Source organism: Vanessa cardui, chromosome 7 (assembly GCF_905220365.1).
Source record: "Vanessa cardui chromosome 7, ilVanCard2.1, whole genome shotgun sequence".
Classification (NCBI taxonomy): Eukaryota; Metazoa; Arthropoda; class Insecta; order Lepidoptera; family Nymphalidae; genus Vanessa; species Vanessa cardui.
This window is the reverse complement of record NC_061129.1, coordinates 1,635,918-1,660,114: the sequence shown is the minus strand read 5'-3', so window position 1 is coordinate 1,660,114 and position 24,197 is coordinate 1,635,918. Positions and strand designations below refer to the sequence as shown.

General features: G+C 32.1%; 1 protein-coding gene across 2 annotated transcripts in view; it reads right to left on the bottom strand.

Moving 5' to 3' along the window:
• LOC124531440 (dual specificity tyrosine-phosphorylation-regulated kinase 2) overlaps nucleotides 1-24,197 on the bottom strand; it is a 59,924-nt gene that overhangs the window by 17,076 nt on the left and 18,651 nt on the right. For both annotated transcript variants that reach the window (XM_047106025.1, XM_047106024.1), the window contains exons 3-6: nucleotides 9,819-9,982; nucleotides 7,375-7,652; nucleotides 2,673-2,811; nucleotides 1,592-1,763 (exon numbers count right to left, since the gene is read on the bottom strand). In XM_047106025.1, the coding sequence (XP_046961981.1) occupies nucleotides 1,592-1,763; nucleotides 2,673-2,811; nucleotides 7,375-7,652; nucleotides 9,819-9,982 (753 nt within the window). The remainder of the gene's footprint in view (nucleotides 1-1,591; nucleotides 1,764-2,672; nucleotides 2,812-7,374; nucleotides 7,653-9,818; nucleotides 9,983-24,197) is intronic.

The following is a 24,197-nucleotide window of genomic DNA, read 5'->3' as shown; positions in this document are numbered from 1 at the left end:
ATTTACCATTCCACGCGGTCATGATTTTTTTGCTATATAGTTAAATCCGTTAATACTGCTTGAAGATTAATAAATACTAGAATTTATATATGATTATGATTCCATAAATCTAAGTACAAAAAGCATAAAAATTTGCTACTTGAAAATATTAAAAATTGTACGAGTATCAATTTTATTTTAGAACTAGCTACCCACCCCGGCTTCGCACGGGTGCAATACTGATACTAAACATACTACAGAATGTGTTTGCTTACGACATCTCATTATAAACTTCTACAATTATACGTTTTGGCATGTGTACCGTATATACATTCATGGCCACGTAGTAGAAAAATTACAAACAGACGACGACGTCCGCGTAACGTGGGAAATTTGCAAAACGCAACGCAACATACACCCGATCAAGTACCAATATAAGCTGACCCCCAATTCATATCGACAACCATATCAGAAAGAGCTCAACTTAAGTTGGTTACGTTTATATTTCCAAAACTTTGTATTATTTGCGTATAAAAAGTAGCCTAAGTTACGCCTTAGTACATTACCTACCCGCCAATGAAAGTCCTGTTCAAATCGGCCCAACCGTTCCAGAGATTACCCGGAACAAACAGACAGACAGACAGACAAAAATTCTAAAAATGTGTGTTTTGGTATGTGTACCGTATATAAAGACAAATGCATGTAGCAGAAAGCGGTTATTTTAATATTACAAACAGAAACTCCGATTTTATTTATTTGTATGGATATAACACCCGATCCAAGAATGTATTGACTTTGTTAAATCTAGAGCTTAGTATGTTTATTTCTGTTTATACAATGATTGTTACTGATTACTATTATATATTTTCATATATTTAGTCAGACTGACATTCATCAGTCTCGATACGCTGTATAAGATATGAAGATACATCAGACACAATCATTATTCTTTTATTGGTAAAACATTATTGTTGGCAACGCATTAGAATTTCTACATCAACAATTTCTATGAGCAACGACCACAGAAGACATGTTCTCACTGCACTTTTATATTCAAAATAGCAACCCGCCCCGTATGTATACTAGGCCTGAAGGCACAGGGCCACAATGGGGTGAAGGCCCTGGAGCAATAGAGGCATGAAGACTATTATTTTTAAGTAGTATAATGTATTTACTTCTATTGGTAACTTTAAAACAATAATTAGTAACATTATCATAATTTGACTATATCTAAATATATTTTGACATTTCGGACACTCGGTTGGCTCTTAAATCCGGCCCTGCCTGCCTTGCCTTCATACAAGTGCAATTTAGTAAGTAGAATCTGGTTTGATAAGTTAGTTAGCTAATGTAACAGCAGGCATAACAACAACTGCTATTGGTGGCATATTGGCGTTATAAAGAATGTTTAATATTTCTAATAAGTGCTAATGTATAAAGTGATTTACTGAAGCTATATATTACATTAAAAAAATTAACACAATAGAGGAGAGCTCTTTATATGACATACTACTTCAGAGCACCATTTTCTCCCTCCTGTTACTTATATATTCAGTTTCTTCAAACAAATGTACCCTAAAAATATTGATACAAATATTCAGTTGATACTAACCCATACTCCACATATCAATGGCTGTACCATACGGCAATCCCAGGATCACTTCCGGGCTCCTATAGAACCGAGATTGTATGTAAGTGTAGACGCGGGCGTGTGTGTAGCACGAGCTCCCGAAATCGATGACTTTGATCGACGAACTTCCCCGGGCTTTGAGCAATATGTTTTCCTGAAAAAATATATGACGGCATTAATAATATGTCAGTCAAAACCACCTTTGAAAAGTAGATTAAGCCATGATGGTTTGGGGAGTTCAGTAACCTTATAGCTTTATGTATCTATATGTATGTGCAGGAAGTCTTGAGTCGTGTTATAATATTAAATCCGGATGATGGGAACCCATTTAAGGGTGGAAACTGAACCTCAGCTCAGGAGGCGTCGACGTCCATAACGACTTATATGTTGCCGTATGTCATTAATTTTTTGTTGAATTATAATAGAAAAAATGTAATTATAAAATATATATAGATATACCTATAAAAATCACAAAAATCCAAATAAACTTAATTCAAGTAGGCTTTTACAAGCACTTTCGAATCGTCATTTTATTTCATCAATTAAGTGAAGCTACCGCCGGTTCGGAAAGTAGATTCTACCGAGAAGAACCGGCCAGAAGTTCAGTAGTTACTTTTTTTCAACATTGAAAAAATAAAGCAAAACAAACAAAGTCATTTTAGTTAATAAAATTATTTAAGTTAATATATATAGTATAATAACCATAAATACTTGATTGAATTTATGCCAGTATTAAAAGACTAGTTTTTTTGACACAGTGGTAAGTTTTTTTCCAAACGTGAATGGGTCGGCCACCCATAATTTCAACCGCAAAGCAACAATACTCAGCATTGTTGTGTTCCAGTTTAAACGGTATCAGTGCAGTATGCAGTAGTGCACGTTGATGAAGCATTCCTTATATGAGGAATAAATTATATTTCTCACATAATTAATGACTATGACCAGTGGTGACCACTTACCATCAGTTCGCCTTCAACAACATCAACAACCTATCTACATAAATTAAAAATAATAATAACCTTAAGACACAATAGGTATATTGATAAAAAAACCCAGTACTTACAGGTTTTAAGTCGCAATGGATAATATTCTCCGCCTCGAGTAGCCTCAGACAGCGAAGAAGCGAACTCGAGAACCGTCTGATGAGGCTTAAGCTGAATCCTTGGTAATTGTTCTTCTTTATCAGCTCGTAGAGATTAATACTGAAACAAACAATGGCATATATTTCAATAAATTGTAAAACAATCCATTTACATCCCACAGCTTTTTTAAGAAATATATATATGTATAAACATACATGTACGTAATATATGAATTATAAAGCGCAAAACTGTTTTACAACAATACAAGACATAATACTATAATAATATATATAATAATTATTTCCGTTTGGCGATTGAATATCTGATGAGTGGGTGGTTCCGAAAAAGACAAATATGCAAAAGTTCTATCAGTATCACCTATCATTGTATGTGCACTACGAGTAAGGATAAGCTTATAACGCGAAGTTTCCGACTCCGCAAAGTCAATAAGTCCTTCTTGGGGCAGGGTATCCGCTTCTATAATAAAATTCCGCAGACATTTTTAACTCTGCCGTTTAGTAAATTCAAATCGTTTGTAAAAAATACATTGGTAGAAAAAGCATATTATTCGATACAAGATTTTATAGATGATAAAAAAGCGTGGAGTTAATACTTGTTGACTTCCAAGCAGGATATATTAATTTAAATAATTGCATTTAATTAACATGACTTTGTATTTTTTAAATGTTAAAAAAGAGAACTACTGTTTCTTGCCGGTTCTTCTCGGTAGAATCTACTTTGCGAACCGGTGGCAGCTACACTTAATTGTAAAATGACGTTTCAAAAGTGCTTGTAAAAGCCTACTTGAATAAACTTTATTTTGATTTGATTTGATTTGATATCATAGTGGGTCGAAGTGATTGATTCACTAAGATGCTCCATTGCAGGTTTTCCTTTTCTCTCGATAACAATTACTAGTAGGCGCCCGCGCCTTCGCTCGTCTTAGGGGTTTGGTTGTTATGTGTTAAACTAAATAAGTAGCCTATGTCCTTTCTTGGAGTAAACTTATTATTAACGTATTGAAGTAAACTTGAACTAGTTTACTTCATACCAAATTTCATCAAATTCGGTTTGATCGTGAAAGAACACCAGACAGACAGAGTTACTTTCACATTTAAAATATTAATATAGAAGATAGATAATATAGATAAACAGGCAGCCTATCTAACTATATTAAAATTATTTTTTTCATTAGTAAGTAAAAGAAAAGATTTGAACAGTAAAGGTTAATCGTTTGTAATGTTCATATATCGTTTTATGTTTATATTTTGAATAAGTTTTCGACATCATTTAAATAATGAGTTCATTAATAATAATTGTTATGCATACATTAATGTGATCATAGGATAAGGAAGTAATGGATCAGATTAAACTCCTAAAGTCTAAAATCCTTTGGTAATCCGTATCCGTATAGATAATAACGATTTAAATGATTTCCACTTTACTGTAATTAAATAATCAATAATTTTAACAACAACTACTGAGGCGAAACTAATAATTAACGGCGCAAGAGCAGACGTCATAGTTCTTATTACGCGTGTCCCGGACTCGACTATCCCGACGTCCCGTTCCCGGTAACGGGCCGGTAGCTGTCGCACGCGACGCAGGCGACTTCCTGGTTTGTCCAGGAATCCGTCAGCTATACATATATATTTGTAACTTGTTAACTCTTGGGCTATTGGGGTACACTCTTAGCAAAAAAATACGCTTATTAAGAGATTTTCCAAGAAAAAAAATTGACATATATATGTGTCTATAACACATTTTAAATATAATTAGTGATATAATTACGATAGTTGTAAGGAGCGGTTACTATTCCTTGCAATGCAAATAGTAATAATTGATATGACCTCCTTAAGTATGTCAATATAATCAATAAGATGATTTAAATAACCCTAATATTATTCTTTACTAGATGTGCTCGCGACTACGTTCGCGTTTGAATTTAACCAGTGAAAGTCCCGTCAAACTCTGTCCAGCCGTTCCAGAGATATTCGAAACAGACGGACAAATAGACAAAAATTGTAAAGAAATGTTAATTTAGTAAATGTAACATACAGACACTCCAATTTATTTATATGTATACATTAGACATACCGTATTACTTTACTTCAAACGTCTCGAATAAGGCTCTACATTAAACGTTTATACGGTAATTACGATTACCGTTATATTTTAGAATCACTCCGTGAATGGGTAACATGCGTATGAAATTCTCGTACGGAAAACGCGGCTTCAGGATTTTAATTATGGATATGTATGACGCTGGATTTTATTACGAATGCGAATACCTTGTCCCAGATAGGGTGCATTGACGCCACAAAGACAAAAGTCGTTACAAGTGCATTCAGTAAGATAATTAGTTTACGATCACTTTAATGGGTGAAATTAATAAGTGAAGTTGAGCTTGTTTGAAACTAACTGGGGTTGAGTCGAGATGTCTTTATAATTCATCTCGTGCTCAGCGGTGAAGGAAAACATCGTGAGGAAACCTGCATGTGACAAATTTCATAGAAATTCTGTCACATGTGTATTCCACCAACCCGCATTGGAACAGCGTGGTGGAATATGTTCCAAAACCTTCTCCTCAAAGGGAGAGTCTTTAGCCCAGCAGTGGGAATTTACTGGCTGTTGTTTGTTTTGTTGTTTTTATCATTCCTTATGTGTACTCCAAGTTTGCTTCATTGATTTGGTCGTGAAAGAGCGACAGATAGACAGACAGATAGAGTTGCTTTCACATTTATAATATTAGAATAGATTTAAACAATATATATGAAGAATTTTTGCTATGAATGAAGTTACTTTATTTATTTAATAATTTTGTATCGAAAATTGAACCAGTCTATGTCAAACTTCGTAAATGTACTCCCAGGGGTGGCACTCATGCTGAATCCGGCATTACTGGTGCTTCTAAATAAAGCCTAACTATAAATAAAATCACATCTACTATATACAACTCTCAATTGTTTTGAAGAGTCGTATTTTTATAGAGAGGCTAATTTGCATTGCCATCATCTGTTATAATTAAAATGTTACGGTTCTCGATAAAAAAAAAAAAAAAAAAAAACTCCAATTATTTATAATCAGCTACAGTAGAGCTAATCTGTAAGAAAAAAATCAAAACTAAACGCAATACCTGATAAAAAAATGTCTGAAAGCGATTTTTGACAATGACTTTAATTAAAGGAAAAGATAGGTTTATGATTCAAAATTTAATGTCATAAGTTACAAGATTTCTAGAATTGGTTATAAAATGAGTTTATATTTTTAATTATGTATTTTTGCATGAATTTCTTGCCAGCTGTTGCAGCGTTAACGCGATAATTTGAGGGCCGCTTCGCAATGTAAAGAGTTTCAGGATCGATCCTGAATAATGTTATCTTCACTGCCAAGATTAGCTTCAAACTTAATTGGAGGGGTAAAGAAACATATAAGTAATTCCTCATAATGGGGCATTGCTACTATCATTTTAAAAACATACAAATATATCAAGTTATTTTGGATAGAATCAACATTCTGAATCGATTCCAGCTTGGTTTTGAGCTGAAATGAAGATTCAAAAGTTGGTAAGTACCTACTCGAATAAAGAATACTTTGATTTTGATTGTATTGGAAACGTTTCTGTAATACTTCACTGCGGTAATAGTCAAAATTAACGTATCTAGTTTCCTGGTACGGCGTGATACAAGCTGCATTGCCATTCATTAGATTCCGCAGTACGTTAACTTCGTTTGGCGTGGGTGGCCATTTTATTTTCTTTTATGTGTTTTGTAGGTTATTCGTCTATAGAACATTAGCATAATTACAAATTTCAATACAAGTTTAATAGTTATTTATCATTAGTAATGCCTTGAAAACCACGATTGCTTGTTTTCCAGAAATGGCATTAGAGCTTATGATACCAGATCGATAAAAATATTGTATAAATTTTGGTGCAGCCAATCCAAATATTATAAGTTTAGAATTTTTTGAGGTAGCTCATATGAGGTAGCCATTCCCACAACATCGTGCGCGTTTAAATTTAACGAAAAGTTATTAGTGTAGCCTAAGTTACTCGTTATTACATTAGCCATCTTCAACAAAATTGGTTCAGCCGCTCCAGAGATTAGCATAGAGATAGAAAAAGTCAAAATAATAAGAAATGGTATGTGTACCGTGTACATATGCATTTAGTAAAAAGCGTTATTAATTTAATATTACAAATATACAACAAATTTATATATTTTACGAGGTACAAACGATCTTTACAGTTTAAATTTATAGTTAATTGCGTTAATCTATTTGATATAGTAGCATTAGTATTAGGGACATATTTTTTCTATGCCTATATTTTATAGTAAGGTAATTTTATTTACTTGGTGGTAGGGCTTTGTGCAAGCCCACCTGGGTAGGTACCACCCACTCATCAGATATTCTACCGCCAAACAACAGTACGCAGTATTGTTGTGTTCTGGTTTGAAGGGTGACTGAGCCAGTGTAACTACAGGCACAAGGGACATAACATCTTAGTTCCCAAGGTTGGTGGCACATTAACGATGTAAGGAATATTTAATATTTCTTACAGCGTCATTGTCTATGGGTGATGGTGACCACTTACCATCAGGAGGCCCATATGCTCGTCCGCCAAGCTATAGCATAAAAAAAATAGTATTAAGTATACTAGTATTAATATTAAGAACGTACCTCATAAGCTCAAAACTGATGCAGAGATGATTTCTGAAGTAGAAATAATCCAGCATGTGTATGACGTTGTGCGTTTGGTCTTTGTCCTTCAACCTGAGGTGGTCCAGTACCCGAACTTCCACCAGCGCCTGGTGATGGAATCGCTTCTTATTCCTGATGATCTTGATGGCGACTTGGTTACCGCTGCGGTGGTCGAGTGCTCTTATCACTTGACCGAAGGATCCTTTGCCAATCACTTCGAGGATCTCGTACCGATATGCGATGTGGTCGTGAATTTTCTGGATTGTGAATAAGATTTTATCATGTACATGAATACAGCTAAATAAATAAATAATATAATAAATAAAGTGAAAAGTCCAAAGACCCCCTTTGAACTAGACTACTACTAACATTCAACTACAAGAATATTATTTGTGGAATACATATAATTGGTTGAAGACTAAGGAATTTCTTGTCAGTTTTTCTTGGTACAATCTACGTTTCCTTTTGAAAAAGCAATTTCATTGTATTTAATTTGTACTGAGCGCTTGTTTCTTAATCATCCGAGTAGCGTTATAGTAATATTTTCTTCTTAATTACTTTTTATAATGTTAAAATATATCTACCAACGTGTTGTTCGTGCCATTGTTATAGTTAATTTATAATCATAATTATATTTCTTTAATGTGCTCGGAGTTTCTTGGCGAGATCGAATCAGAAATGAGGAGATCCTCAGAAGAACTAAGGTCACCGACATAGCCCGAAGTATTGCCACACTTTGGGGGAGACCTATGCCCAGTGGACATCTTATGGTTGAGATGGAATGTGCCTACATTTAACTGCAGCATCACGATCTTAGAGCAATATTTTGATTGTTTGAGTTTCTGAGCCAGAACAGATAATATGGCTTTCACCAGAAAGCTATATTATTTGTTCTGGCTTATAATGATAATGAGAGAGACGATAAATCATCCTTTCGTATTAAGTCAGATTTGTAAATTTGATTTCACTCTTATTTTCGTAGTCGATAAATGTGCGTATAATCTCTAAACCAAAGCAAATAAGAGATTCCTTTGAATATAAACTAGTATTATACGTAGTTAAAATATAGGACAATATTGTTATATCGTGCTATAATCTTTGCTGGTTACCGCTGTAACTGCTGCATCGAAAATGACGCAACAAACTGTCGCGTGTTCGTTCTCCGTTCTATTTAATATTTGTTTTCGGAACACTGACTTTTATTAATGGTTTATTTATTGTAAAACTATCGTTAAAATTAGGGTAATGTGTCCAGAATTAGCACACGATTATTAAGTATGTATTACTTAATTGATCTCAATTTTGTTTTATTTTTTTAAATCGTATGACCATTATTACAAGTTAAAAATACTTTTTGATCAAAACGATTCAAAATCGTTGGTCGCGATTCGATGATAATTAAGGGTAAAATTTTACGATAGTCTGTTTAGTCTTGTTTCGTTACATGATAGATGAAAATAAATTTATTACGTTTAGAGAAGAGTTTTAGTGTTCCACGCGCAATATTTTCAGCCCATAAATAGATATACAAAACCGTACACAGCAAACCTCTTATACTCGAGATTTCACAGCCTGAAATACTTTCTCTATTTGATCAAAAAACCAGGTCACATTTGCATAATCAACGGCAAGTTTTCCAGCGGTCTGGAGTTTCTGCAATGTATTTACTTCATAAATGTTTTAAACATTTAAAAAGTTTCACTCTAGTAAAACGTTGTAACGTTCTCTTTTACTACCATTAACTGTCAGGTCACGTTTACGCTTAAATTAGTCTGGCAACATTGAAACCAATAAAAAAACAAAAACATATCTAGCCAGTTCGAATTGACGTTATTTTTTTTTAATTTATAAAATGTGTTCCATTGCCGGTAATTATGAACAAATCTTCTTAATTATGTATTCACAAAAAGAAAGTGATTCCGTTCTGATTTCATTTATGTTAAATAGGGAAGCTAATATTTGATTTATTGTGTGAACTGGAGCTGAGGGAGCTGAGATAAAAAAATACTCGTTTTACGTGAGTTAAGACGACATTAAAAGGTTGACTCCGATCTTGTGTAATGTCTTAGAAAAATTATACCAACTTTCAATGCGAACTATTTGTAACTAATTCTATTTTCTTCGGACCAACAACAACAACAGCCTGTAAATTCCTGTGTTTTAGCGCTATTAGATAATAACACAATATAACATCTAGTATTATACGGTTAGCGGGAACATTTCTAACTTTTAGATATTTTTCAGATCTAAAAAGAAACCCACGAGAAATTAAAAATAAGCTTTTTTAATAAATGTAATGTTTCAAAAATTTATTATCGGCCCATAAGCAAGATGAAAAAATAAAAAAGGTCGTATAATTATTGTCATATAAGTCTGAGAGCTCGTTCTACGGTCAGAGAAGTAGTATTAAGAGTATAACTTACTTTGTTGTAACTGCCGTTCTCATCATCGAAGCCACAATTGTTGGGTAAGGTGGACCACGCCTGGACCTTGCTTGCCTCGAGCCCGAGGAACCAGACTTCGGGATACTTCCGTACTTCTGTCCTCTCCCACGCCGTTAATCGTTCCCCGTATAACTTTAAAATTTCTGGAATCAAAAAAGTTTCATATAAATAAAAAATTGAAATCTTACTTTTTAATCTTCGATTATTTATAAGTATAGATAGACTGACAAAGCTAAGAACGCGTTGAAAAAAAATTGTAGCTAACTATAGGCCATGACGTCACGGGAACGTCAAACGTAAATGTCACTCACACCTAGATAATAAAGTATTGATATATGAATAATGTAAGAATTTCACAAAAAAAGTTGTTTGGGGGGTAATTACTACAACAATCTTCTTGCTAGTCGATTCCTCTTTACTAAGGGTCGTGACCACCATGCGTGTGGCTCTCCTGAACACATCGCACCACCCTCCTCCAACCATTCCTATTCTGTGCCATTCGTAGGCAAGCCTGGGTACAGGATACTACAACAATATGGTATCATATTTCGAATGTCAAATCGGACGCCGATGAAAATCAATGTCGAGATCAAAATCAAATTTTCCTTATCCAAGAATACTTTTAAAAGAACTTTTTTTGAATCATCATTTTATAAAATATAATAATTACACGACTGTAAAGTTAAGTTTCTGTAGCTCTTTTACTGCCAAAACACTGAACCGAATGTGATGAAATTTGTTATAAAACAAACTTGAACTGGAGTATCCAAGGAAGGATACTTTTTTTACATAGGTTACTTTTTCCTTACACATGACAACCAATTCATAAAGCACGAGCGGAGCCGCGGGCGACATCTAGTATTATTATAATAGGCTATTTGTCTGGTTTTTAAAATCCATTTTATATTATTTAGTAGACGTTAAAGACCCCGTAAAAGCTGTTTTTTTTTAATTCTTGTACATATTTGCCGAAATATATCACATAAAAAATATGGCGCTGCAATGGGGTTGGTGACGTCACTTTGCAGTATTTTAATCTATGGTACATATAGTAGAAAAGCAAAGTAAACCTTAGAGGAAGAAAGAAAGAAAGAGACTTCATCATAAGCCCAGCATCAAGAGCGTTTTGTGTCACCTGACAAACGTTTGAAAAAAATGCATTTTTATTTAGTGATTATTGATTAAATTAAGTATTATTTTCAATTTTCGTTAGTAAATAACAATTTTTAAACTCATAATCTACACTGTACAATAATTCACAATTTATTTTTCGCATTATCAAATAGCCTATTAGAAACGGATAAATAATCGACTCGCATTTATAATATTATTACAGTTGGAAACTGATACACTATATATAGCAGTATAATGTAACTAACATCCATCATCTGTAATAAATTCATCAGGGTGCCGAGTGTTCCGACACGATCCAGATCTGATTGGGTCAAGGGCGTTACGAGAGGAATTATTTATTTGTTCAACGGATCTTTTGTCATCACGGATTAATTATGAAAAATTAAAACAAAAGTAATCGTCTTGATTAGATTTGGATTGTTTTTGATAGCCTTGACAATTGCGAAGGAAGCAACTACGCAATATGAAAAGTTAGCAATGTTGTTAAATGAATCAGTATTTCCTAAAATAACTACAATATTGTGCATCTTTCTTATATTATATATGTAATTCTATATTACATAAGGTCATATGTTTGTAATTTTTTGTTCCTTATTTTACCGTAAAGTATTTTAAAAATAAATTTAATAAATAAGCACTATTTGAGAGCTCACTAACTCTTTAAATATGTCGGCGCTTAGTTTAGGAGCACAGACCTCTTTGATATATGTAACATATTATTATCCAATAATAATATTATGATTATTTTGATCTACTAACATTTTTTAAAGTATTTTTATTATGCACTCTATGGGTTCGAGCCACTATTATTATAATTATTAAAAGTAATTTAATATTTAAGTTCAATTTTAATTTATTAATTATATTTTTTTTATGTAGGTATTATTATTTCTCCAAAGACGTGCCCGTGTCATCGTTATACCATAATATTCATATAAAATTATTGTATATAATATATTCTAGATAGTATTATATACAATGAGAAATATTTTAAAATATATTGAAGTAATACATTAATATTTAACATTACTTTATAACATATTAATTTTGAAATAAATTTTGTATAATGACAAAATAATAATCCTTTACAAATAAAATAGCAAAAACATTTATATGAAACTTTGCTATCTTATCTATTTGTCTCTCTCTATATTGTAAACAAAATCCGTGGTATTGTAAAAAACTACCTGTATGTACGTCGCTGCATGTGTGCACTAATCTTAGGTACAATTTGTGGATTTTCTTTTAGCTTCCACATATTATTATATATTTTGCTCCAAGGACTAACACATGTTAAAATATGGACCTCAGGTTAATCATATATAAAAAAAAAATTGTAGAGAGGATTTGATTTGTGCTAGAATTATATAATGATATTAAAATATTAGATTAAAAATCATTCTTTGAGTTACCTTCTATATTCTATCATTTATACATCTATAATATATACATATATAATTGTAATTAACTAATATGAATTTGTATTTTTAAATGTTTAAAACGAGTAACTACTGAATTTCTTACCGGTTCTTCTCTGTATAATCTATATTCCGAAACAGTGGTAGATTCACTTAATATTATTGTTAAAAGAAGATTGTCAAAAGTGCTTGTAAAAGCCTAATCATAAAGATTGATTGTTTACGAACATTTGATTGTTTCCGAAAACAAACCTTATTATCCCCTTCATTAGTTCTTAACTTTATTTCCGTCTTAAAGAGGAGGAAAAACATGAAGAGTTCTTATGAGGTCACATGGAGCGTCGCCAAGTGCTTACAATGTCCTAACAATAACGCCTAACAAAATATATACATAACAATACACAACTTACTGGGTCACTAGGATTACTGGATAATGGAGAATATATAACTAACTAACCGCGGCGTTACCCGCGCGAAATTTATAAAACTATAGTATCTACATACATTTTATTCCATTTTTACCAACCTGAGGGTAGATATTATAGCAAAACTAGTGTGTACTGTTAGTACCCCCTAACCTTGTAACTGTCTAACCGCCTATCAATACCGTATGAAGAAATTTGGCTACTCATTTCTCTCCTCCTTACCAGGACACGTGGTCTCCTCTTTTATAAACTGGGTGCTGCACGAGACGAAGATGCCTTAATGGCCTGCATGGCTAGGACGACTAGTGTACAATTAATTTTTGCTTTCTGTACTGTCCATCTCTTGTTTGGACTCCATTACCACTTACCACCACCAGTTATAAAAAAAATGTCTATATTCTGTTCAGGAACTTGCAATCATGACAAATTCCTTTTAAATCAGGTCACCGATATAACCGTGAAAAGGTTTCAGACAGAAGGACTTTTGCTTTTACAATATTAGTAATTTTATCGAAGCTGTCTCTTTTGACATCTTGATAATCTGCGTTGAGGTTTCAACCTCAAGATTGAGAACGGTAGAACAATTTGTTGCGTCCTATTACTCTAGGACTTTATTCCTAGCAATAGTGAGTTGGAGTACGGTCGACAATGGGATGCGATCCTACTTATAACAGAACACTGTTATTAATTCATCTCTATTCCATATTTAATAATAATAATAATAATAATATGCTTTATTCATAACAATTAATTTACAGATTAAAATGAGTTCCCCGGTTCTTGTGATAAGCAAAAGCCTGTGCCTGTGTAAAGGTAAATTATACATATTTGAAACTCAAATTCCTATATTCAATAAAGAATCATTACCCTTACTTTTTAATTGTTAAATTATACACTACCACCGATTCGGAAAAGAAAATTCACTTGCATGAGAGGAACCGGCGAAAGAAACAACACGGGGGTGCTTTTTGTCAATTTTATTATTGACATAGGCTATATATGTATATATTTTAAAATTAATAGTTGGCGATCGTCTCAAGGTGTGGTATCTATCTATTCCATCTATCATCTCAGATATCGAAAATTATATTCAAAAATATTCATTTGTTAAATTTAAAATAATCATCACAAACAGTGTGTATGTGCTGAATACACACCTTGATATATGAGATGATCGCCTCCAGGCTGTGTCAAATAAGGAAAATATATTTATTGTTATTGTATAAACACAATCATTCAAAATATGACATTTAATAAAAAATATTCAGAGTTTCTTTAGCCGGTAATTGCGATGGTAAATTTTTACATTTTCCTACTATGTATCATAAAAAATGGTAACATATTTATCATAATATGGTTGTTAATTGATTTGGCAACTGCACCCTTTAAAATTTGAGAGAGCGTCCCCGAATTCGCGTCTGGCTGCTTATTATTCTAATTAGATTCTGCCATGTTAGAGGCTTTTAAGAGTTATTATCATCTGACTTCAGAAAATGTTTCAGGTTACCCATTAAATATATGAGACACTTCCAGTTTACAGATAATTTTAATGGTAAATAAACCCAGGGTACAGGGTTGTACAGGATATAATTAAAGGACGAGGTCTAGAATATTTCAAATGTACCAATAATATATCATAATTATAGGCTGTTCTAAAAATCCTAAATGTAAAGTTCTCATCATACATACATACACACACACCCACGCGCGCGCGCGCACGCACACACAAACATAATATTTACTGTTCCCAGATAAGGAAACATTTCGAAATAATAAACACAAATTTTAAAAGGACAGCACACAGTCTTCGTTTTATAATCCAAAAATCAATCAGTATCCAGTCTATGACGAGTTATTAAGTTCGGCCATCGTTCATCCACAGATAATGAAGAAAATATTGTCCTACTTGTTTATATATATATTTTTTTATTACAGTCTAAGACTCTATTGTATAAATCCTAAAGTTTTATAGTCAACAAATCGTGCACAAAAGAATATTGATGTCTAACAAAAAAGCTTTCAGAGAATATCCCACAGGAGAAACTGTCGAATCACCGCTTGCTCCTTGGAGGGGAAATAAAGAGGCTCTCAGAATATTCAATAACATTATACTATATTTTTATCTGTATTAAGCAATATGCTTCAACTCATTGTTAGTAGTAGATCACGAATTCTGCTAAGCACAATTGAAACTTCAAATTTGTATTTTTTTTAACAATTAGAATGGTGCTTAGGGATATCTACAAGTATTCCAAAGACAGAATAGAATCGTATCTTTGCCTTAACTCTCGTGCATGTCTCGGTCAGATACCCAGTCTCTTAGAAGAATGGCGGCCATGGACTTCTGCCACCAGACTGTTGGAGAGAGCTCTAGAATGATCGTTGTAATAGATATCAATCGGTATTCAGGATATCTATAGTTCAAATGGCGTAGTTCTATTGTACTCTGAGCTATATTCGAACCTAACGTGCATGTATACACCAATTTTATCCGTAACAAACGAAACAGCCGACATTGTCCTACTTGGCCATGTATTATATACTAATATGTCCTCCCAGAAGCGCTGCATCGTCTGGTTTTATTTACATTGATTTAATCGTTTTTATCTGATATTAGAATTACGAAATTAATTTTGCTAAATAAATATTAATAATATAATATAAATATTACTAAATAAATATACAATTTTAGAGAATAATTAAATCTCAATGTCAGAATTGTTATTGTAAATTCCGTCTAAATTAAAACAATATTAAATAGAACCGTATAAATCAGAAAGAAATAGAGAGAAAGTTAGGAAGACAGGTTTCCTGGAGTCGCTTTTCTCGTACGTCACCTTCGTCTGCCTGTCGATCTGCAGTTAGCCAAGTAAAAGAAATTCTTTCCAAAAGTCCTTTCGATCATTAATACGTCGTCTTTTCCATCCCTGAGATACGGGGCATTTAAAACCTCGTATGAAAATTACCAATAAACCGCTACAAGGCTTATTAGAGCACTTAGAGTTTGAAAACTTAAACTTGATTTGATCTGATCGAATTTTAATCCTTCAGTGGGTACGTGTTTAAAGAGACCCCGAAGCGAAGCAGGTACACCATAGCATTCCGTTTTCAATAGGGATCATATAAATATATTTATCATTATATATATTTATCACTTTCCTACTTTATATCAAATCGACGTTACGGGCTCGACACGATAGAGAAATCTATGTTTTTCATACACACACACACACTCACATACGAGGCGTATTAGACCTCGCTTCGCTATTGAACGCTTATTTAATTTTTATTGAATGCAATGGTCTAAGAGAGGAGTTCCAATATCTAGAGTGTATGAGGAATCTAATGAAAATTGTTTATTTAATTTTGAACTGACTGTCTTTGTCGATATCTTTGAGATATAGTTTCTGGATGGCACCAGATATGGCAATGCGCCAGATTATACACAAGAGGCTCAAGGGGTTGCGCTAATAGAATTAGAGGTCGTGGTCATTGTTACATAGTCTATAAGGCAATTCAGTTATGTGTATGCATTTCCATGCTTTGAAATTATATGTAATGAATCGTATAAAATGTTCGCAAAGTATTTGTAGTACACATCTTCACTACATAGTATAAAACAAAGTCGCTTTCTCTGTCCCTATATCCCTATGAATGTTTAAATCTTTTAAACTACGCAAAATAATTTTGATGCGGCTTTTTAAATATATAGAGTGATTCAAGGGGAAAGGAAGGTATAATACATCCACAGTATACTAAAAAAACACTGATAATTTTAGATATTTTAAAATGATAAGGCCTATAATTTTTGGCATTTAAATTTGGCCGAGGGGAGGACCTAGTAACTAATAACCAATTAAAATAATTCGTGTTATTTGAAAACAATATAAGTGATTTGATTCTTAACCAATATTAACATTTCAATGCAATCGTTAGGAGTATAGAAATAATCCCATGCGTTCAGGCATATTATAGAATATTGTTATAACAGGTTAAATCAATAAAAAGGTATATTGTCGCATTGTCAGTGCGAACGATAATTACATGACTATCTATATGTAAGTAAAGTAAAAAAAATAAACAGGCCGCTTTTCCAATGCGGGTTGGTGGAATGCACATGTAGCAGAATTTCGATGAAATTAGACACATGCAGGTTTCCTAACGATGTTTTCCTTCACCAATAATTATAAACACAAATTAAGCGCATATATATATATATATAGTGGTGCTTGCCTGTGTTTGAACCCGCAATCATCGGTTAAGATGCACGCATTCTAACCACTGGGCCATCTCAGCTCATTATATATACATATATGGGGTAGTGTGCAAAACTTACATCGCGATACGATTGTTAAAGTTGCAAATAGTGTGCGTTTTAAAATATCAGAAATAACGCAAAATACTCTCTGTAATACTCCCTTAATCAACCCGATGATTTCTATGAAATGTCAAGAATGTAAGTCCAACTAAAGGTCAGGTTGTCCTTTGAGAATAATAAACCAGCGTTATTTTTATATTTCTATTTACGATTTTGTGTTTTAAATTGAATAGCTGCTTGATTAAAATTAATGTAATGTTAAAATAAAGGAAGATAAAATTTTGTTATTTTATAATTATTATTAGTACAAAAAAGTAATTATTTATTATTGTTTTGTATTTTAAAATTTGTAAAGTAAAAAAAAAAATGTTTTGCTGTTAAATTTTGTAACTGTACTAATATTAGATTCTTAAGAAAACATTATTTTTCTAACACAAAATGGGCTAGTCCCGAAATAAAAAGTTTTTTTTTTATTATATTACTATTACCTTTTACTTTAAAGACAAACTTAACATAAATATAATAATAACATTTTTTTTCTTTAATTTTTACTTGTAATAGCTTCAGCCCTTGTTAACTGTGAATTCATGTACTCTTGCTTGATGTGTACACAATATATCTTCGAGCTTTGTAATTTATTATTTAGATGTGTGCCATATATAATAAATAAATAATAATAAAAAGTAAAAGAAATTTACTTAAATAAGGTCTTGTAAAGTCCTACCGAGTTAGTTGGAAGTAGATACTACACTCGAGTTGAAGAAGTAATTCTTTTAATATTAATGCTTCGACACAGAGATCGTTGTTTTTCTTGTCCCAATTAAACCCGCGTTGACCTACATCCGCGATCCCAGGGCGTCGCAGGTATAAGCCTGTTTTCCGCCACACACAAAACGCTAGCGGTAAATATTAAAGCTAGAATATCAATATAATGTTGTCTTAGATTTTAGCGATTATTACGCATTGAAATAAAACTAGTTTTAATGGATTTAAATCGCGTATATTAATAATTTTTATCATCCTGACGTTTCGAGCACTTTACAGCGTTCGTGGTCACGGGTAGACGTGTCTACCCATGACCACGAACGGGTAACTAGTTTTATTTCAACTAGAATATTATGTTATATCAGGATATATTACATACATATATGATTGTATTAAACTACCATGACTTTGTATTTTTAAATGTTGAAAAAAAGTGACTACCGTTTTCCAAAACTGCTTGTAAAAGCCTACTTGAACAAAAGTATGTTTTGATTTTATGTAATTTAATTGGAAAACCTCGAATAAATAGATGAGTGCAATGTTTAAAATTGTGATCTTATGATCTATGTTTTTTTGTAGCGACTATATACTTTATATTATGTTGTATAATAATGTTTAGCTATAAAACCCTCACTGAAATAAGCTGAATATATTCACCGATGTTTGCGTATTCTAATTTAAACTATTTGCTGTTTTCTATCATAGAGGCAGCGAATAGGTGTCAATATTAACATTTAATGTAAGGTTATAGTGTTCTTTGTTGAAGTTTGCCAATTAAGGTAAAACAAAAAACATTAATTGATAACGTATTTTTTTTAATGTGCAAGGATTATCTTTGTATTTTTTTTAATTCCTCTAAATTTATCAAGACTTTTCTTATTCTGGAGGTTTAAAACATTGCGACACAAAAAAAGGTGCTCAAACATAAGTTTTTGACATTTGTCCTGTTTTATCTGTGGTTACTGGTTAGTGGTTATGAATCGTAACCTGATCACATTGACATCCATAGACAACATTTCTTTTAAACGAAGTTTCTTTCTTAAACTCGCATAAAGTCGGCAAGAAAAAACTTCGTTGTATTCAATGGAAAACCACCTTCAGTCGCGATGCATGCCTTTCGTGCGACCATTACTTTATTGCTCGGAGTTTTTTATCGTATTAATATTCCAAGAGGCTTCCATTGTAGAAACGTTGCTTGAAAATAGATAGTGTTTTAAACTGCAACGTACATTGTTATGTTCATACATTTTTAACTTTGCCCTTTCATAAGTTCAAATCATTTATAAAAAATACATTGGTATTGAAGACATATTATTTAATACAAAATAATACAGACGATAAAAAAGCGTGTAATTAATACTTGCCGACTTCCAGGCAGGATATATTACATACATATATAATTGTATTTAACATGACTGTATTTTTAAAAAGACTTATTTTAGTCGAGAATTATTCTTGGTAATTGTAATGTTACTTATATTCTAAAGCTTAAGTTAATTCAAACATGTTAACTGCATTTAGTAAGTTGGACTGAGCGTTACGGTTCGGAAAAGCCGATCGTTAATGCGTTAATACTAATTATATACGGGGATATATTTGGATTAGTCAAAAAAGCCTAAATCTCTTTAGGCTTTTTTGTGTTTAGACTTATTATGTGCTATGAAGTACAGCAAATACATGTAGGCTTGCAAAAACGTAAATGCAATACACAAAACCTCCATAGTAATCTATCTTCCTAAAACCTCCGTTAAATTATTTTTGTAGGTTTAGGAATTAATTTTCTTAAAAATATAATAATTGATATTCATATTTTACATTTTATAAAAATGCTAAAATTCGTTATTTTTCGAATTTCAATTTTTAAGAAAGCTACACATCCCTAGTCCAACGAAAATATGTCTGTTTCGAAATGAACTGGCGTGTTCCCTCTGTTTGTATGACGAATGTATTCGTCCACCATTTCAAAAACTAAGTTCGTTTTCGTGATTAAAAATCTGCCTCTAATTTACGAACATTGTTTTTCCGAACATGAAAGTATTCATCAGGGCAAGACATCAATTTTTTTATAATAAGTATTTAAGTAATTATTTATTCTTGTATTGTATTTTAAAATTCGTAAAGTAAAAAAAAATGATTTGTTGTTAAATTTTGTAACTGTACTAATTCTAGAGAAAACATTATTTTACTAACACTACATGGGCTAGACCCGATAAAAAAATTTTATTTTATTGTATTATTAACTTTTAATTTAAAGACAAAGTTAACATAAAAAGTAAAAGAAATTTACTTGAATAAGGTCTTGTAAGAAAGTAATAGTCCTTCTAAGTTAGTTGTTAGTATATACTCCACTCAACTTGAAGAAGCACAGATTATTTCGCCAATATCACGTGCGAATCTCAAGACAAATTGTATATGATTTAAATGTCGAACGTTCAATAAACAATTTCGAAATCATATAACGTTTTAAAAACCTCACTTGTTTTGTGTTATGATTTATTCAGCGGAATCATATATTCGAAATTAGTACGATTTTCTCTTCGACCTTTGCCGCTGCCACTTATCACGGCCAGTGAGTTTCAACCAGAGTGAAAACTGGTGCACGTAATTAAAGTACGAGAGTAATCGTTACCGACTTATTTAAAAAAATAAACAAAATGTTTGAACTTGGTGGATATGCAAAATTTAACCTTTCTACTTTCTGTAACCTAGAATATTTTTCGAGAGACAACTATTATAGTAGATGTTTAATTACTTATCAGCTTTATATTTTTAAATATTTTAAAAATAATACAAGTATACTTTAAAGTAATTATACCATCAAAAAAACACAAAAGAGGCGTAATCTTAGACCAAAAAGATAGAAATTAAATTACGTTGTACAAAGACACTACCGTCATCACTTCTACGAATTACTAGACTAATTAGTGCTTTAAATAGCCTTCCTATTTTCATCTTCTAGATTATCAGGATTGTGTACCAGTTTCGAACAACTTGCTTTATTTTATATTTTTGGTATGTGATGCCTAGGAATCTAAATTTTTATATTATAATTATTATTATATTTTTTAAGGCAATAGAAATCAAGCAATAGTTTAAGTGGTAATAAGTCTAAAAAATATAAATAAATCTGACAATTTCGTAGCAAATTATTTAAATAAAATTTCTCTTCTAAATTTAATTAAAAAAAATATTTTTTGTGCTTTATTAACACAAAAGACATGTTCTTTTTTTATACAACAATGACCTATTTAACCTTAAGGTAGGTAAGTGGCCGCCTTTGTCTAGAGACAATTAAAAAAAAAATAACCTCGAGACGCGCACTGTTTCATTATCACTTATACCTATACGGTATTTGTAACATTCTAATCTTAATTTTTATATATATTTACATTGATTTACCACAGACCAAGCATCCTTTATCATCATCCATTGTGTATTTTTTTAATTGCTCTAATTTTGGACGTTATGATTTAAACCCTATAATCTCGCACTATACCTATTGAATTACACGACTCACGTCATAAATTTTCGCAATCGACGTTTTTTTTTTGACGTCTCCCACAAACATCATCATATTTCTGCCAATTAACACGAAACCGCAATGCATTATACACTTAAACTTTCCTTGTAATACATTCTATCCATCGATGAAAACCATTGATGTTATGGTTATGCAAGTTCAGCCTGAAAGTTTATGATGTGATGTCGTAAATTAATACATTTTTTGCACTTACATTTACTACAAACAACGGCTCATTTTTGTACCAATCTTAAGCAATACACCATTATTCCTTATCCAATCAAGTAACTTAAATGCATTGAGAATTTGATATAGATCAATATAGCTCTTTACAATATGTAATTAAAATGAATATTTTCGAAGATATTACTGATTTAAAATGCAGGGACATAGCAACTGAATAAATTGTGAACGTAAAACATTCTGTAGTATATTTAGTATCAGCATTGCAGTTTTTAAGCCTGTAACTAACACTATGGATATTTATCTGTTAATAAACATTTATTATTATATATTATTGCACATGCGGCGCTGGTGTATTATAAAATCAACAAAAGAATAAAAAACATTGTTTTATAATAATAATAAGCATTTATTTCAGATTATTAATACATATACAAATAAAACAATTACAAACAAAACAATTAACGTGTTAGTATCAAAAATAAATGTATAAAATTAAAATTTGAATTTGTGTTACATTTAAATAATTTAAAAATAATTTAAAACTGACCAATGAAGAAATACAAAACAAATAACAAAGAATTAACGGCCTGCGGTGAGACCCCCGTTCTAAAAAAGATGTTTAGTAGACGGAGCATGAAACTGTACCCAGCGATTAATCAGTGGGGAGTCCCATCCAGTCCCATTATAATATGTAATGATTACTTTATAACATTGTATTACTCGATATATTTAACCCCATCCCTGTATGACATGGTTAAATTAGCCATCAACCGCCCCAGTGTTATAAACGTATTAGCATACATTTTTACATAATTAACAATTAACATATATATCTAAATACAATTATATGCTATAATTATATCGCTAGTCTGTACATTTCCAATTGAATAAATTGATCGTGTTCACTGAGCTCTTATATGGATTCGCGAGAGGTCAGGGATAGGTCAGTGGATCGGTCAATTCATCTGAATGAAGGTAACCTGAGCCTTCAATCGAAATTGATGCAGGAATACTTTTACAGACCCTTTCGTTATTTATTGACCAGTCGATCACTGTAAGCGTCCAAACGTATTTGTATTACATTGATATATTAACGACTATTAGTCGCCTGTAGCTTTGCTCGCGTTTTACAGGTGTGGCTGTCATACGTTAAGCAAAAAGTAGCCTATGTCCTTGGAGTTCAAATTTCATCGAATTCGGTTCTGTGGTTTGGTAGTGAAAGAGTGACAGACAGACAAACAGAGTTACTTTCACATTTATAATATTAGTATAGAAGTATAAATATATCTAAATTATTCCGTGTAAGTTTCCATTACTAATATATTACGTTGTGAAGTTGTGGTTTGAAATAATAAATGCTTATTAAATTTTGGTCACTTGCAATGGAGACTAACCAAATACGCTGAAAATATATATAAATATAGACTCACTAATGGACTATCTCGGCTTCCCATTTATCAATATAAGTCGAACAAATTATACATATATCATAGAGAGCACGAGAGTCGAGATGACCCAGTGGTTAGAACGCGTGCATCTTAACCGATGATTGCGGTTTCAAAGCCAGGCAAGCGCCGCTGATTCGTGTGCTTAATTTGTGTCTATAAGGAAAACATCGTGAAGAAAATCTGCATGTGTCAAATTTCATTGACATTCTGCCATATGTGTATTCCACCAAATCGCATTAGAACAGCGTGGTGGATTATGTTCCAAACCTTCTACTCAAAGGTAGAGGAGGCCTTTTGGGAATATACAGGCTGTTGTTAAAGTAATAAAGACATGAATTGCGCTAACTTCGCTGAATTAGTTTTTAGTTATTCTTAAGTTGTCACAAGTTGTGCCACAATCGGACTCGCTAGCATTACAAGCATTATATAGAATTATGGAACAAACAAGATTTATTTCTAAGGCATACATAATAAGCTTTTCGATACGATATTTTCTGACGTCACGAATGATGAAATAAACCTTTAATCCAATTACTAGCAATGCTGAAGTAACGGTTCAGCTGTGAGCATTTTATAATACCTAATAGCTACTCGTATGACTTATTTATATTATATACTATATTTTGGCAGACAATCATATGAGCCACCTGATGGTAAGTGGTCACCATCTCCCATAGACATTTCTTATATCACCAATTCGTCACAAACTTTAGGAACTAAAATGTTAAACCCTAACGCCAAAAACTATTCGTCTGACTTCGTACGGAGAAAAATATACAAAATTACTTCTCATTCCAATTTAAATTTGGAATCATCAAATATCCTGTCTTAGTTAGTCTACCTCGCGAAAAGAATAATTATGTAAATTTACAATACAATCGGACTTTAGTTTCAGAGAATCCGTCGAGACTTATTTTTCGCTTATTTAAATAAACAGTTCAACATTTGATATCTTAATATATTTAATGTTGCCGCCAAATACATCAAGACGTAGAACCGTAATATATTAAAAAATAAAGTTATATTTGGATCGTAAATTGTATAATTGTATTCAATTAAATTTATTCATAAATCCGTTTATAAACAATGATAAACGCACAACTTGAATATATAACTAGATGAAAACCAAACACCGATCGGGTGA